This window comes from Tachysurus vachellii, chromosome 12 (assembly GCF_030014155.1).
Source record: "Tachysurus vachellii isolate PV-2020 chromosome 12, HZAU_Pvac_v1, whole genome shotgun sequence".
In the NCBI taxonomy this organism is placed as follows: Eukaryota; Metazoa; Chordata; class Actinopteri; order Siluriformes; family Bagridae; genus Tachysurus; species Tachysurus vachellii.
The window spans coordinates 14,807,275-14,822,695 of record NC_083471.1 but is presented as its reverse complement, the minus strand read 5'-3'; the positions used below and the strand labels follow the sequence as shown (position 1 = coordinate 14,822,695).

The 15,421-nt window shown below is 39.4% G+C and overlaps 1 protein-coding gene across 5 annotated transcripts in view; it reads right to left on the bottom strand.

Annotated features, from left to right (window-relative positions):
* Window positions 1-15,421, bottom strand: part of mctp1a (multiple C2 domains, transmembrane 1a) — a 158,702-nt gene that overhangs the window by 51,556 nt on the left and 91,725 nt on the right. For all 5 annotated transcript variants that reach the window (XM_060882710.1, XM_060882706.1, XM_060882707.1 and 2 more), the window contains 3 exons: window positions 10,182-10,346; window positions 8,406-8,536; window positions 6,107-6,293 (listed from right to left, as the gene is read on the bottom strand). In XM_060882710.1, coding sequence (XP_060738693.1) covers window positions 6,107-6,293; window positions 8,406-8,536; window positions 10,182-10,346 — 483 coding nt within the window. The remainder of the gene's footprint in view (window positions 1-6,106; window positions 6,294-8,405; window positions 8,537-10,181; window positions 10,347-15,421) is intronic.

Below are 15,421 nucleotides of genomic sequence, written 5' to 3'. Positions count from 1 at the left end.
AAATAAAATACTTGCTACATGCCTGAAAATGGCCATATACAGTGTTAGTAATGTGCAATAATTTAAAAGTTTAGAACAATTGATATGAATTTGCCTGGAAGAAGAAGCAAGTAGAATATGTTCCCACACAGTGAGGAGGATGGTTACGCAAAAATATCTCCAAGAAGCACAGTTGGAGATTTGCAGAAGATGGTAGCACTTTATGGGTCACCAAGTCAGAATCTACAATTAGATGCCACCTCCATGCCAAAAAACATGGCCTGGAGTTCACGAGATGCTCCTGGAACCTAGTGTGGGACTGCATTCTATGCTCAGACGAGGCAAAAAATAGAGCTTTATGGAAACAAAAACTCATGGTGGGTTTGGTGTGAAATGAAGGATGGTTCAACAGAAAAGAACCTCATCCAAACTGGGAAGTATGGTGCAGGATCTGTGGTGTGGATATGGGTCTGTTTTTTCTCAAAATGCCCTGGGAACCTTATCTGTTCTACATTAAACAGTGCAATAGAGTCCATGAAGTCTGTCTCTGCCAAAAAGTTTTATCTTGGTAGTTCTGGCAAAATAGGAAAGAAATATGTTGAAAAATCTTCATAGAGGTGTTCAGTGAAGGATCCGAATCCATGAGAGAGCAGCTAGAACCTTGTGGAGAGATTCTGCACTGCGGAGCAGTTTCAGATCTTCCCTTCAAGCCCTACGGGAGAAGACGCAGCACCAAAGAAGGATTGTACAAAGTAATAAATCCAGGGGTGCCAATAATTTTGATTTTAAAAAAATGTTTTTGTTAATTTTTTATTTTATTTTCTCAGAAGAAGTTTACTTTAATTAAAGTTTAGATTTCCTTCACACATTCAGTGTGAGATTCAGCTCATTTACTATTATTCCATTTTTTTCTTACCAAGGGTGCCAATATTTCTGCAGCTATAATTCTGGACCTACTTATATGAATCTATGCGCTGCCAAATATCGACTGTTTTGTAACAGAGGGAGCCCATTTAAGCCAACTACATAACAGCCTTCCATCTATCAATCATGACCCCATCCTGTTCCTCCTAGTCCATTAGACGCCGTCGCAGATGACAGACTTTGAAAGGGTTAAACTGTTCAAAGCCGAGCGTCTTTAAGACTTATGATTTATGAGAGAGCTAATAGCGCTGGTCCAGATAAAAGCCATTCATTCAGACAGCATAATGCTTCTTAACTGCTCCTTTGTGTGTCCATTGGAACATTAAGAGGGCTGACATGTAGTGATGAAACAAGTGCAGAATCGTGCACAAGCTGCATGTTAGATAGAGACAAAAACCTTTGCGCTGCTTTACTAGAGTGTGTGTGTGTCTTGAAGTCTATATTGATTTTAAAAGAGAGATGTTGTCCTTATACCTACATATATAAATGAAAAACCTACATGGCCATTATACCAACTTCATAATCCAAAAGTTAGGCACAATCTTCTGACCTTCACACAAAAAAAAAGAAAGAAAAAACAAAAAAATAAATAAAAAGGCCATATCATGTGGTTTGGCTTTTAAATCAGGGCAAACGTACTTCACTTCAATTTATTTTTCTGTCTGGCAATAACCTACTCCTACACACACACACACACACAGAACTAATATTAATTTGACTTTTTCAAGTCAGGGCTGAACTACTGATTTAATTCATTATAAACTCCAGCAGCTTGGACTCTTATGGCCAATATTATTGTTTGAAACCTCTCTGATAGCAAATGAGAAAATGAGGGAAAGGGTGCAAAGAAGAAAATTTCGCTTTTCACATATCTTTAGTGCACAAATGGCTTTCAGATTGCTTGTTATTTATGATTATCATGGAGAACATTCGATAGGCAGGTGCATTTCCACAGCAGAGGAATTTATTATCCTTCTATAGACCACCGAAGACACGGGAAAACTCTTATTGCAGGACACAGGTTCAATCCGATTATGAGCTGTATGTGGACATGCCACGAAGTGGAACACACACATACACACGAACACGCGCACACACACACACACACACACACACACACACACACACACACACACACACACACACAGAATCGTGTTCGAAAGTGTGGACCAAAAGCTGGGGGAGGGGACAGCAGCAGGGCTGTGGCTTGACTGACAGCTTGTCACTGTGACGTCTTATTCCATCTCTGTTGTGGAGAAAATGAATGTCACCGTGCCGAGCCTTATGACTTGCTGTCATCTCGCAGACGCTCACCTTTTATCAATGCTCTAAATAACATTTCAAGCCCACCGTCTCCTGCCGGACAATCCGGTCAGGGGACATTAAATCGGATGACTGTGAAATGTCATAATAAAAATGGAATGCTAACAGCTTCCCCCCCTTCACCTCACTCCTACTTTCCCTTCTTTGCTCTTTCCTTTTACTTTCTCTCTCTCTCTCTCTCTCTCTCTCTTTCTCTCTCACATACACACTCCAGTGCATTTGTCCGCTCTCTGATTTTAAAGCGAGCGACAGGACGAGTGTGGAATTGGGTGCCACCACTTGAGCAGAGGTCACCCTGGCCCTGACGCCCATTAACGTCCATTAAACGTGAGTCCCTCGCTCTCTCGCCTTCCCTTATTAAAATGCATAATTCCTGTCTGCTTACAACAACAGCCATGGAGCAAAGCTGCACCTTCTCTTATCAGCAAAAACACATATCAGGAAATATGGCATCTTTTTTATACAGGATCTTCTTATTGGATCAGCTTTTAGACTGTAGGCTCTATCAGGAATTTCCTCGAGGGGAAAAGCTTGTTCTTAAAACCCTTTTGTATCAGTACAGGGATGAGTGATACTGTGAAAAAAAAAAAATCACAAGACCTACAAAACACAGCACATAGAAAGATCCATGGGATGTACCCCACTGTTAAAGTTTGTTAATAGTTTTTTTTAAATAATAATAATAATAATAATAATGCAAAAACCCTTTAGTTATGATGGTATGTACTCAAAAATATATATATTGTAAAAAAAAATCTATTATTTATGTATGTATTAATTAATACAAATTAATACATACAAAATACATACAAAACTTAATACATACAAAACTGAAATTTTATTTCTAGCCATCCTGATTTTCAATAATAATAACGTTTTTTGTTCATTATTTTGTGCTAATTTAATTAATGCTCTTGAAGTCTAAAAATAAGGCATACAAAATTCCTACATTTTGCTTTTGTTTTGCTTTTTTAAAAAGTGCATTTATCTGGTATAAAGCTTAAATTGTCATCATTGCAGGTCTTTATATGCCTTTTTGTAAACATAATGGCCTTCAAATTCCAAACAGAAATAAATAAATAAATAAATAAATAAATAAATAATAATAATAATAATTCTACACAAACAAAATTTAAACCGTTTCAACAATAAAGAAGCTCCAGTCTCTCAGTGAATCCTCAGGTGTGCTGTTTGTGTTTCTCACTGAACCCTAAATGAAAGCGTCTGAGGTGTGACATGACTGCAGGATGACAGGTGGAAAGCCTTTTAGCAGCAGACATCTTCATCCTGCTTCTAGGCCATTAATACACGGTGATGAGGCACTCAGCCGCCCAGCCCCGCTCATACCATATGCAAACAGCTGAAAGTCATCTGATATGCCTTTGCCAATATAATGATGTACGTGAAGCCACGGCAAAGCTGCATTAAGAGATTTAATTGCGTTTTGCACTAGCGTGGCCACCCCAACCCCCCGCAGCCCCTTGACTGTTGCAGACGGCTACAGTTTCTGCAGAGAGCATCTGCGGCTTCAAAGCATCCCCATCCACGTCAGTCTCTGCATCTAAATGCCCCCACCACCGCCACCTCCCTCACCCCTCTCCTCAACTGTAACCGCTTTCTTTGCATAGCAGGTATCAGCAATGGCTCTGTGTTCAACTGCATTAAGGCACTTTAATTCGTATGGCATCTGATTTTCTGGTGATAGAAAAAGGGAAAGCGTTTGAAGCGTAGCTCTAACCGTACCTTCGGTTATTCTCCACAACCAAACAGAGAGATCTGTTTAAGCAGCATTGTGCAGCATTAACACCGGCACTTCATGTTATCTGCCCAACTAGATAAGGTACATCTTTATTAAATTCCTTACTCTGAATGAGTGACAAGCAGAGAAAAGGGAATATGTTAATAGTGGGGGACAAATTAAAGTCCCTATTTTAAATCCACTGTCCTCCCTCCCATCACTAGCCCAGCATATCTCCCCATCAGACTGCAGGCTAGGGTGCTAATGAATGCGTAGATGCAGTGAGAGAGGGTGGGAGGATGAGAAAGGGGGAGAAAACCGAGTGCAAGAATGGGAATGAGGGAGTAAAAACGTCTATCCTTTACCGGGGTGGGAGGGGGAAAAACGAAAAGGTGAAATAGCTTTTCTTTTCATTTTGCACACCTACCCCTCCCCAGCTCCTCACCCATGGCCTGTCTCTCTCTCTCCTATTCTTCAAGAGAGCAGGATTACTCCACCATTATCGGTCTAAGAGCTCCCCCCTGTGGGTGCGTAAGTACACTGCAGAGGTGTTTAGCGCGCAACTGCTAGCCTTTTATATTAAGTAATGTGGGTCAGCCACCTGCCGTTTGGCCTGTGAAACATTTCCATTACCAACAGCGATCAGACACAACATATAAAACAAGTCGGTGTTAGAGCAGAATTAAGAGTAGAAAATGTTTCCCATGCTCTCCATCAGACAGTAGCTAGGACACCTAGCTAGAGGATTATAGTGGCCTTGTGAAAGCAACTGTGAGACAGAGCCTTTAAGCTGAAATATTCAAGGGCTTCATGTGTGCCATTATACCCAAGAGCAGATGCATCAGAGGCGGTTAGCAGCGTGATGTGCCCTCTTTTTATTTCAACTCTGTCCCCTGCTTTTGGCATGTAAAGAGGTGGCAGAGAGCCGCAAATGGCAGCGAGCAAAGGGTTAACAGGCCAAAGACAAAGCAACAGGCTGACACTATTGTACAGGCTGGAGGGCTACAGGGCCCTGGGGCCACAGAGGGCCAAAGGCCCTCACACAGGACAGTAGGCCCTTTCAGTCCCGGCCTTTCAACAGCAAACCCAGCCTCAAAAGAGCCTGTCACAGCACCGTTTCTCCCCCTCTCCTGTGACACTCTCTACCCCAATCAGCTCCTCTCCTTCTCCCTCTCTCGCACTCCTCTCCTCTCCTCTCCTCATCCCTCTCTTCAGAGAGCAAAGAGGCCCAAGGCTCTCCAGGCTTGAACCAATCTGCGGCCCCCAGAGGTTGAGCGCCTTTGAAAAGGAGGTCACATCATTGAGGTGCTGCCAGGTCTGAGAACTCGGCGCCAACAGGGACACAGTTCAACCCACAAGCAGAATATATAGAACAATATATCTAAATAGCAAGGAAGATTCTAAATAATTGTTATGGATATATAGCATTCATTTACATCCTTCTATCTGTTGAATTCCCAAAACTGACTGGTTAAGTGTTGATGAATTTTCTGTTACAGCAGCTGACAGGGCTGCGGGCTGTAAGACAAAACACAGGTTCATATTTATGAGCTTGTTTAATATGTAACAAGCTTTATATATATATAAAACCTCTGGAGAACCTCCCTTTTCTAGATGTTGTTTTTTGTATGTGCTTTGCATTTTCCTGCTTATCTTTTGGTCCAAAATCTGTCTTCACTTCAAATAAAGAGAAAATTGTTTATTCAGACCGTCCACAATGTAACTACAAATGGAATAAAAGTACATCATTTATTAATAAATAATTTATTAAATTGCTATTGTTGACAAATTGCAGTGGAAATGCTGGTATAAGAGGAATAAAACACTTTGAACTGGTAACAGTAACTTCGATTTGGACCACAGCTCATCACTTATTATTTTTCCAAAAGGACACACATTTGATCCCTTATGATTTGTATTCCTTTTATTTTAAGAAGCAAATTAGCACTGCCAACATCCATATTCTGTACACTCCTGTTGTGTCACACAGCAATTGATTTAAAAATATCTCATGTTCTCATGCTCCTGTAATTATTAGTGTGCTAACCTGCTACAGTATAGTAATACAGGCCCAAATATTCACAATTCTGTGAACTTAAAATTCATCTGCATTCTCAGAAGAGCTTCTTTACTTCCACTTACATATCTGTGTAGAATCTCTCTCCTCTCATGCGGGTCATCAAGCATGTTGACAGAAAGGTCTGAGATGGAGACTGCGGCTGAAGCGGTGAGAGTGACCAGCAGCACCAGCATGCCCTCACCCTCCTCCAGGGGCAAGTCCAGCTTGTGTGTGCACTCCTTAGACAGGACTGAGAGGTCCACCTGACACCTGGCACACACACACACATTAATATCATTAATGTCATTATCGTCAACACAAATACGAGCAGCCTGAGTTACATTACAATACCAGAATATAATATGTGTTAACATGAAAAGCTTTATAAAATATATATTACTACATTCAACCTGAAACGTGGCATCTGAACAAGCTAAAACATTGTGAATATAGTCAAAATTATATAACATTTCCTGTTAAACGACTCGTAGAGACGAGTTTCTGGACATGTTTAACAATTTTTAAGCTAACATTTTATTGTTCTATTGGCAGATTATTTTGTGAATCTTACATATTTATTACTAACAAGAAGTACAATTATCTGTTAATACAATAGAAGTAGTAACTCACAAAAGAAGACTAATCTCTACACATGGCCTTAATAATGTTAGTATAATTGAATAATTGGAAATAAATTTGTCTACGTACACAATTAACCTTCTTAGTAAATATTTCTAGAAACCATCTTCTGTACAGGGTGACAGCACATGCCCTGATAGTAGGAAGAATATATACAGTGCACATTACAGTGTGTTCCAGTTGATTAAATATAGTGCTTTTTACGCTTAAAACACTGGAGAAACTAAAGTTTTAATAGTCTCGAGAAAGTCAGACATGACAGGACACATGTTTGGTTTAAGTAATTTACTGGAGGATAAAATCCAAATTTAAGACAGCTTAAATAAAACAAGTTTAAAGTAATCCCAGTCAAATCGAGACTTTTTACAAACACCAGGAGTGAAATCCCCATGATCACACTGCCAACACTCACAGTCCTACAAAAACGCCTGACCTGGCAGGCCACAGTGTGTGTGTAACGGAAAACGTAATGGGAACATCGGTAACAGACCAGGTAATCCAGAGAGAGGGCCTGGAGAAAATGAGTATTTAAGGAAGTTGGGAGCATCCAATTACCAGAATGACAAGCAAACACATTTATACGCAGCATGTCTGTGAATGGCAAACGTGCACAAGGTGGAGTGCAGAAAAAAACACAAGCAAATCAGTCAATTCTGCCACCTCATTCCCCACTTCTGTAGCCATTAGCTCTCTTGTCTCTCAAACCTTAGGTTCGATTGTCAGGGTTAGAGGCAGGGTGCGTGTAGAACCATATTACTGCATCTTAAAACTGCCATGCACTAGAATCACTCAGTTTACAGCTTACTGAATTATATCTTAAGTTTCTATATAAGATCAATCTGTATCAGCCTGTATTAAAAAAATACTTTCATGCAGTTAATGAAAATAGCATTCATAATTCTGCAATTTATTGTTTTTAAAAATGTTTGCAGTTAAATTTACTTATGCCTTCTCACACCCTCATTTTCCCTGTATCATATTTAACAGCTGCTCTGACAGTTTTATCAGCAAGAAAATGCATCTCCTAAATGGATGCTCTATAAAATCTATAAATTTTGATGCTTTCTCTAGAGTCTAACCTGTAAAATCTCTAAAGCATCATATTTTGGCATGACTAGACACCATTAAGCCTTTATTTTTAAGTGACTAGAAAACTCCAGCAAACTGCAGACTCCAGAAATCTTCTAATATTTGGTGATAACTATAACCTTCAGAAACATTCATGTTGCTCACATCTGTGAAGACGGTAGAATTTTACTTGAAAGTCTCCACCCTCAAAAAATAAACTGCATAAGATGAAAAGGATACAAAGAAACATCAATTATTTAAAAGGGAATAAAAGCAACAAAAAAAACGGACCATCTGTTGGTGTGTTTGTATCAGTCACATAATGCGATTTTGCTAGTCACTGATATGGTAGTGACTGCAGGACAGCAAACTGAGTCACTGCTGAATCTGCTGAATGTAACTAACCACCTGGCCTGTGTATGCTATTGGTTACATAATAAAAGTGCAGTGTAAGGCGCTTTCACGCTGCCAGTTTAGTCTGAAACAGAGCGCGCTTCTCATAACACATTGGCAATGTGGACTAAGAATCAAGGTGTGAGATGTGAGACTGTGCCGTGTGTGTGTGTGTGTGTGTGTGTGTGTGTATGTGTGTGTGTGCCATTGGGAACAATCACACTCAGATTTAGACCACAGACCACAAGTGAAAACCACCTAATAAACACAGACATGACAAACCTGCCCATAAAGTCGTCTTTCTTGCCGGCGTCTCTGTCCCATACAGTGATGTCTATAAAGCCGCCTTCCTCCTCATACAAATGAAAATCAAACTGTTCTCTCCACTGAGGGTTCAATGATTTGTGTATTGTCTATAAAAGAAATGACAAAAAAAAAAAAGGGATGTAAGTTTGTATTTGAGGACAGAATATGCTTTTAAGAGAACAAAGTATGCAAATTAAAAAGAACATTTAACTGTGAGGCTGGTTTACATGAACACATACAACAGCAACATAAAATTTTAATCTGCCTTCATTATATGAAACTGACAGAGCAGCTGCACAATGAATCATATTTTAATCCTGATCATGATTTGTATCCTTAATTAATTAAACATAACTGACAGCAATGTAGGTGAGCTTAAGCAAAATCACAGTTAACGTGGGTTTAAGACCTTAAAGTCTTATTTTGTTATTTTTGTTATTTATTTCATTCATTAACTCAAAGAAATCTAATCTGAAAGCTCTGACAGTTAAACACAAGTGTTTTCTTTACATTATATTACAATTACAGCTTGCCCACTATTAATTAAAGATTAAGTATGAAATCAAATACCTATTAATCAAATTTTTCAAAAAATTAGTTTTATTCAGTACTCAGGATCAGATTCTAATACGACTTTAAATGAGTGCTTTATTAAAAGTGAGTGTACTTGTTTCTTACTCTAATCTTAGTAAGACCGCAGTAGTCTTACAGTTAAAATCCATGGGGACAAGGGGATGTGGTACAAGGGGACAAGGGGATGTGGTAGCTTAGTGGTTAAGGTGTTGGACTACAGATCAGAAGGTTGTGAGTTTGAATACCAGGTCCACCAAACTGCCACTGCTGGGCCCCTGAGCAAGGCTTTTAGCCCTCAGTTGATATTGAATGTAAGTTGCTCCCGATAAGGGTGTCTGCCAAATGCAGGGAAAGTCTGGATGTTAAACTTTTCTTTTTAATATAATATAAACTGTCATAAACCTTTCTTAGCTCACTTTCTTACTTAGAGTCCTTCTGGAGCACGAGTGTCAGACTTGTTACATTAAGTCAGCGTCTTGTGGGCCGGATCAAAAAATCGGTTTAGAAGCCAGGAACATATCAGCAACTTTTAAACATGCTAGTTTTTTTTTTTTCTGAAATAACCCATACAAAAGAGGTAATTACATAAGTATGTGTCTCCTTGCTGTGAAACCCCTTAAATGGTTCATCTGGGAAAATGGCATGATTATAGATATTAACTCATCAGTTATTAATGAAAAGCTATTGTTCATTTGCTCATTCTGTTAGCAGTTGAATTGACAATCCTGAGTTTATCGGTCACAGAACAGATCTTTTTTTGTTTGTTGTATTGTAAAACAGGCATATTTTCATTTTCCAGTCAAAAATCATAAGGGGTTCGAATATAAGGGGTTCTGGGGGCCGCAGATTTTGCAAAAAAAATAAAACTCGATTACATGGTGTCTCCAATTCGCACAGAGGGGAAATGAGCAAAATACCTTACTCAGTTCATGTCATAGCACTTTTTTCTCTCGGCTTTATTCCAAGTTGGTATTGACATCATTCTGAAGATTATCAGACACAACACTGCTGAAGACGAAGCTTGTACCGTTTGTGTTTACACAGAGATCTCCATGTTTTTAGTTAAAAGTTTTTTAATTTTTATATACAGTAAGAAGTATTAATATCCCCTTTGTATTGAGACTTGCATTTATCCAGTCAGTATTTTATATCAGAAACGTTTTTTCAATCCAATAATACCTTGCTTTTGTACTTCTGGTGGCCCATCCTGAATTTGATGTACGGGTCACTCAAGCCGTTAGCATCCATTGGCTGGAGGTTGCGACCCTCGATTAAACTGATGCTGACAATACCTCTCCACAGCTGGGCTTTCCTGTGGACATCTGATAACCTCAGACTCTGGCACTGCCAATTAAACACACACACACACACACACAGATATATGAATACTTGTTCAAATCCTACACGCACAGTCAGGATTATAGAACTCTGGTTCTACAAGAAGTGAGATGTTCGTTCGTTAAGCAGATACAGACACACACGGCACATACACACCGGCATAACAACAGCCAACAGTTCCAACACTAGCACCTCAAACGTGTTTCTGTTACACACTGGTATTAAAGAAGTCCTGTCCTTTCTGTCCAAAACTGTCCTAATTGAGCTGTCTACTGCTCTATTTGGAAAAGGAGAAATCAGGCATTATTAATCAAACACATTTATAAAAAACAAAGAAGTCTCAGTTCCTGTGCCTAATTTGGAGGCCTCATTACCATGGTATTTGTTTGAAGTGCATTTCATTAAACTGTACAAACACTTCCCTGGAAAACATACAGCTTTGATGATGAGAGCAAGCAGCTAATGCCTTTCTCTCCAGATATTAAGCGCTTTAACTTGCTGACTCTAGCTGAGCCTCTGTAAATTCCCAATCTGTATTAGTTTCACTCCAGTAGCCAGAAAGCATCGTGCCAAAAGCAAAATTTCGGAACGCAGAATCGGATCTTCTGCAGTACTAATTGCGCCTAAAAACTGCTGAAGGTTGCAATTAAAAGTATTTGGGTTGAAATGATTGTCGTTCAAATTGAGGCAGACATTCATAATCAAAAAATAAAACATGTTCTTTAGTAAAAAAAAAAAGAAAAAGAAGCTGAATTTAAATTAGGAGCAGATGAGCTGGCTGTGCTAACATTAGCGTTACTTTAGAGAATCTCACAGCCTGCGCTTTCCTGTGTGCTGATATTAAGGTTAGAGTGAAAGTCTTAATTTCAGAGCTGCATCATAATTACAAATCTTGCTTGGTTTGCTGAGTGCACCATTTATAGCATTTGCACTTCTTGAAAGAGAGATGGGGTGTATAAATAGATACACAGGCACCCAGGAGTGAAGGGAGAGGTGTGGATGTAGTTAGCGTTAGTAGTGTTCCAGTATTCCCGAGACCCACCCAACATGGCCCAGTTTGGAGCTTCAAAGACTGGTTTCAGCAGGGTGTCGTTACTCATACGGTGAAGACAAACTTTCATGTTTGTATTCCTTTCCAAAAATTTGGGTGAAGCTTTAACTAGGAGGTAGTTTACCGCAGCGCAAGACAATAGGCTAGCACACAGCTGGTGAGCAGAGCAAATTCAGTTCACATTAATTATGTCTAAATCATGTCTAAAGCTACATTTCAAGGTCTAAATACTGAACATGAACAAAAAGACACATTTTCTTTATCAACAACATCAAGGACACTCATTTGAACACAGATACATGCAGTTACACAGAGTCAAGCCCCAGATGAGCGCATGCTCGTCCATTCACAACACAACATCTGTGATGGTCCATCAACTTATAGCACAATGTAAAAGATGGAAAGAAATCAAATTTTAAATGTAAACATGTATAAATTATCTTCATGAAACAAGCAGCTCAGCTTTGCATGCCGCAGTAATTAAAATAGCAAAAGAAAAAGAAGGAATAACTTTACTTTCTTAGTTATTGCAATATACAGTGTAAAGCATAAACACATTTTATACCTAAAAATATTTCATTTATACATTACAGTTGATTATTTATTATTTCTCAGAGTTGATTATTTTTATGAGGCCCTAAGAGGTGAAATCTTTACTAAATTTGAGTTAAAATGTTTCAGCCAGTCGGCCTGCAATAACTGCGTTGAAGTTTAAACCTTGTGAAAATCAAAGAAATATAAGTGCTAAAATGTTTAAATGTATAATTTATGTGATCATCCTGATGGTGATGGTGCATGTTTGTAATTAAAAGCCTGTCGGTCAGTAGGGTAACATTTTTTTAAAGAGCATAGTTGTTAAAGCACAGAACTGAATGCTGCTTGTGAGAGATGTGATCTGGTGTGAAGTGAAAAATGTAGAGGATATAACGTGCCACATTATAGCAGCTTCTCTTCTGGTAGAAAATGAGCTTAATCCGCAAACTCGAGCTACCTCATTTGTGCCCATTGAAGTTAATAGAGTTAATTGAATTTCCTAATGGAGCTGCACTACATTTTATTGGAAACATATTATATTTGAATGAGAGTGAAAAAGCAAGCACTCCTGAGCCTTTTTCAATCCCCAAGCACAGGCAACAAGTAACACACCTCTAACCTGCAGGACACCATGGTCTCTTTACTTCATGTGGCAGTAGTTAATAACTGAGCAGGGATTTAACTAAAATAACTATATATAGTTATTTTATAGATATATATAGATATAGTATCGCACAGAAGTGAGTACACCCCTCACATTTTTGTAATTATTTTATTATATCTTTTCATGTGACAACACTGAGGAAATTACACTTTGCTAGTAGAAATGTAAAGTAGTGAGTGTACAGCTTGTATAACAGTGTAAATTTGCTGTCCCCTCAAAATAACTAACACACAGCCATTAATGTCTAAACTGCTGGCCACAAAAGTGAGTACTCCCCTAAGGGAAATGTCCAACTGCACACTGTATCAAATTGGACTGCATGGCAGAAGGAAGCCTCTTCTAAAGATGATGCACAAGAAATCCTGCAAACAGTTTGCTGAAGCAGGCTAAAGACATGTGTAACCAGGCAAGTGCCTACCAGTAGGGGGGGTGAGGTAGACTAATTATTCCAAGAGTTTTTACACAATCTTTTGTATTTATCATGCCAGAACAACTCACTGCTTTGTGAATTGATCAGAACTTACATTGCATTGTTTATCTTTATAAGCTGGACCTCCCTGAAGTGTTGGTAAGCTCAATTACCTGCTGTTGTTATTATGGTTTTGTTTCTTGACGTGGTCTTAGCGCCCTCTGATGCTGGTAGTGAGGCAGTGCATTAAGTGGCTCAGGAAGAAGGGATGCAGGGATGTAAAGCAAAGAGCACCGAGGTGGTGATTTAATCCTCACAGCCCAGCAGCTCCATTCGCAGCGTGATGCGCTCATGCCACTCCCACGGGATCACGCAGACAAATCGTGCATAGAATCGTGCACACGTTCTTTTTGTGCACATTGTTATCACTGTTGCCAGGGAAGATCTTGTCAGTGTTTTTTTTTTTGTCGTCTTGTACCACAGTCCAGGGGTCTCATTTATAAAGCGTGCGTACGCACAAAACGGGGCTGGAAACGTACGTACGCCAGTTCCCACGCAAAGGTTGTGATCTATAAAAACAAACTTGATGGGAGAATGTGCGCACCTTTAAGCAAACTTTGAGCTGTGCGTACGCACATTCTGGAGACAAAGGGAATTGGCGACACAGATGGTGAGGTCGTGAACTGAAGTTAGATTGTAGAAAATAAATGTGGGAAGAACGATTATAAGAATTAATGACATTTAATTTTCACTCCATTTCATACGTTATATCCACATTATCATGAAGATTAAATCCAACAGTGTTATTTGTGCCGATTGTTTAAGGTTACATACATCTAGTAAAATCCAAACGTAATTCAAAATGTATGAAAAAAAATAAAATAAAATAATAATAATCAGCGCTGCCTTACAGTCACATTGTCCACAACGGGAGCACAGCAGGAGATGGCGCGACTACATGTGATACAGAATAGAATGAAACACCTTTTTATTAGAGAACTGCAGAACACAGTGTAAAAACGAAATATTTTCCTTAACGTACATATATCATAAAATGTCAAAGTCTGCAAATACAGTCATGAAGCACAATCACTACTCATCAACGGTCCTAACTATTACGATGTTCATTACAAAACCGTCATGAAGAAGCATGTGTTCGCTATAACATTTTCGTCTTAAATTTTCACCACAAATTAATTCTGTGATTTTGTCAAGGTGTTAATGATCAGTCTAATTGCTAGAAACATATAAATCCTCCAGTGACCCGGGTATGTAATGCTTCATGATGGCACTGCTGGCACTGTTGGAGGATTACGCCAATGGCAGAATAAGGAGAGAACGAGTTTTCAGGGACCATGATGATGACTGGCTAATAAGCCGATTTAGATTCCCTAGAGCTGTGCTCTTGAATCTATGTGCTGAATTGGGTCCAGTATTAGAGAGGGCAACACGCCGGAACCATGCCATCCCAGTCCAAATACAAGTCCTCACCACTCTGGGGTTCTTGGCAACCGGCTGTTTCCAGCGGGAATTGGCAGACAGGTAAATTATTTATATAAAAAAAACTATAAGCAATCCTCAACTTTGACTCTAAGACCTTTTTGTATATGAAATAATTCTATTGGAATCTATCTTCTCACCCTATAGGTCTGGTATATCACAGCCGTCCCTGAGTGCCATAATATCTGTCGTTTTGAATGGTATACTTAATATGGGTAGTCGATACGTCAGGTTCCCCTACACTGTGCGAGAACAGGCCGAAATTAAAATGCAATTTGCAGCAATGTCTGGTTTCCCAAATGTAATCGGCGCAATTGACTACAGTCATGTTGCTATAAGGGCACCATCTGAAAATGAATTTGCTTATGTTTAACAATATTAAAAAGTAGAAACTGTAACAATTTTGTTTTTAATATAATTATAACAATGTTGCTTTTAATACGATTATAACCTGCAGGCGACCGTGGCTACCCCCTGAGACGCTGACTCCTCACCCCATTTTTAAACCCGCAGAGCGCAGAGGAAACTCATTATAACGAGGTCCACTCTCGTGCCCACGCAGTTGTGGAGCGTGTAAGGGGCATGTAAAAATGGGCATGTACAGGGCGGGATATGAGGCTGGTTCACGTACGCACATCTGCTGGAACATTGCTTACAGGTGTGCGTATGCACGGTTTTATAAATCGGAATTTCTTTTGGCGTACGCTATTTTTGGATTTTGGGCGTACGTAAACGTTTAGTAGGGATCCTACGCACAGTTTTATAAATGAGACCCCAGGTCTTGCCATCGTTACTGTAAGCCACTTTGTAGGCTGAAACAAAATGCACGCTTCCAAAGTCTTTAGCTCCCTGAGTGATGATTGCTGTGATCCTTTTAGGGGATAGCAAGTCCACCTGTAGCCACTCAGATCTGCTGTTGCTGG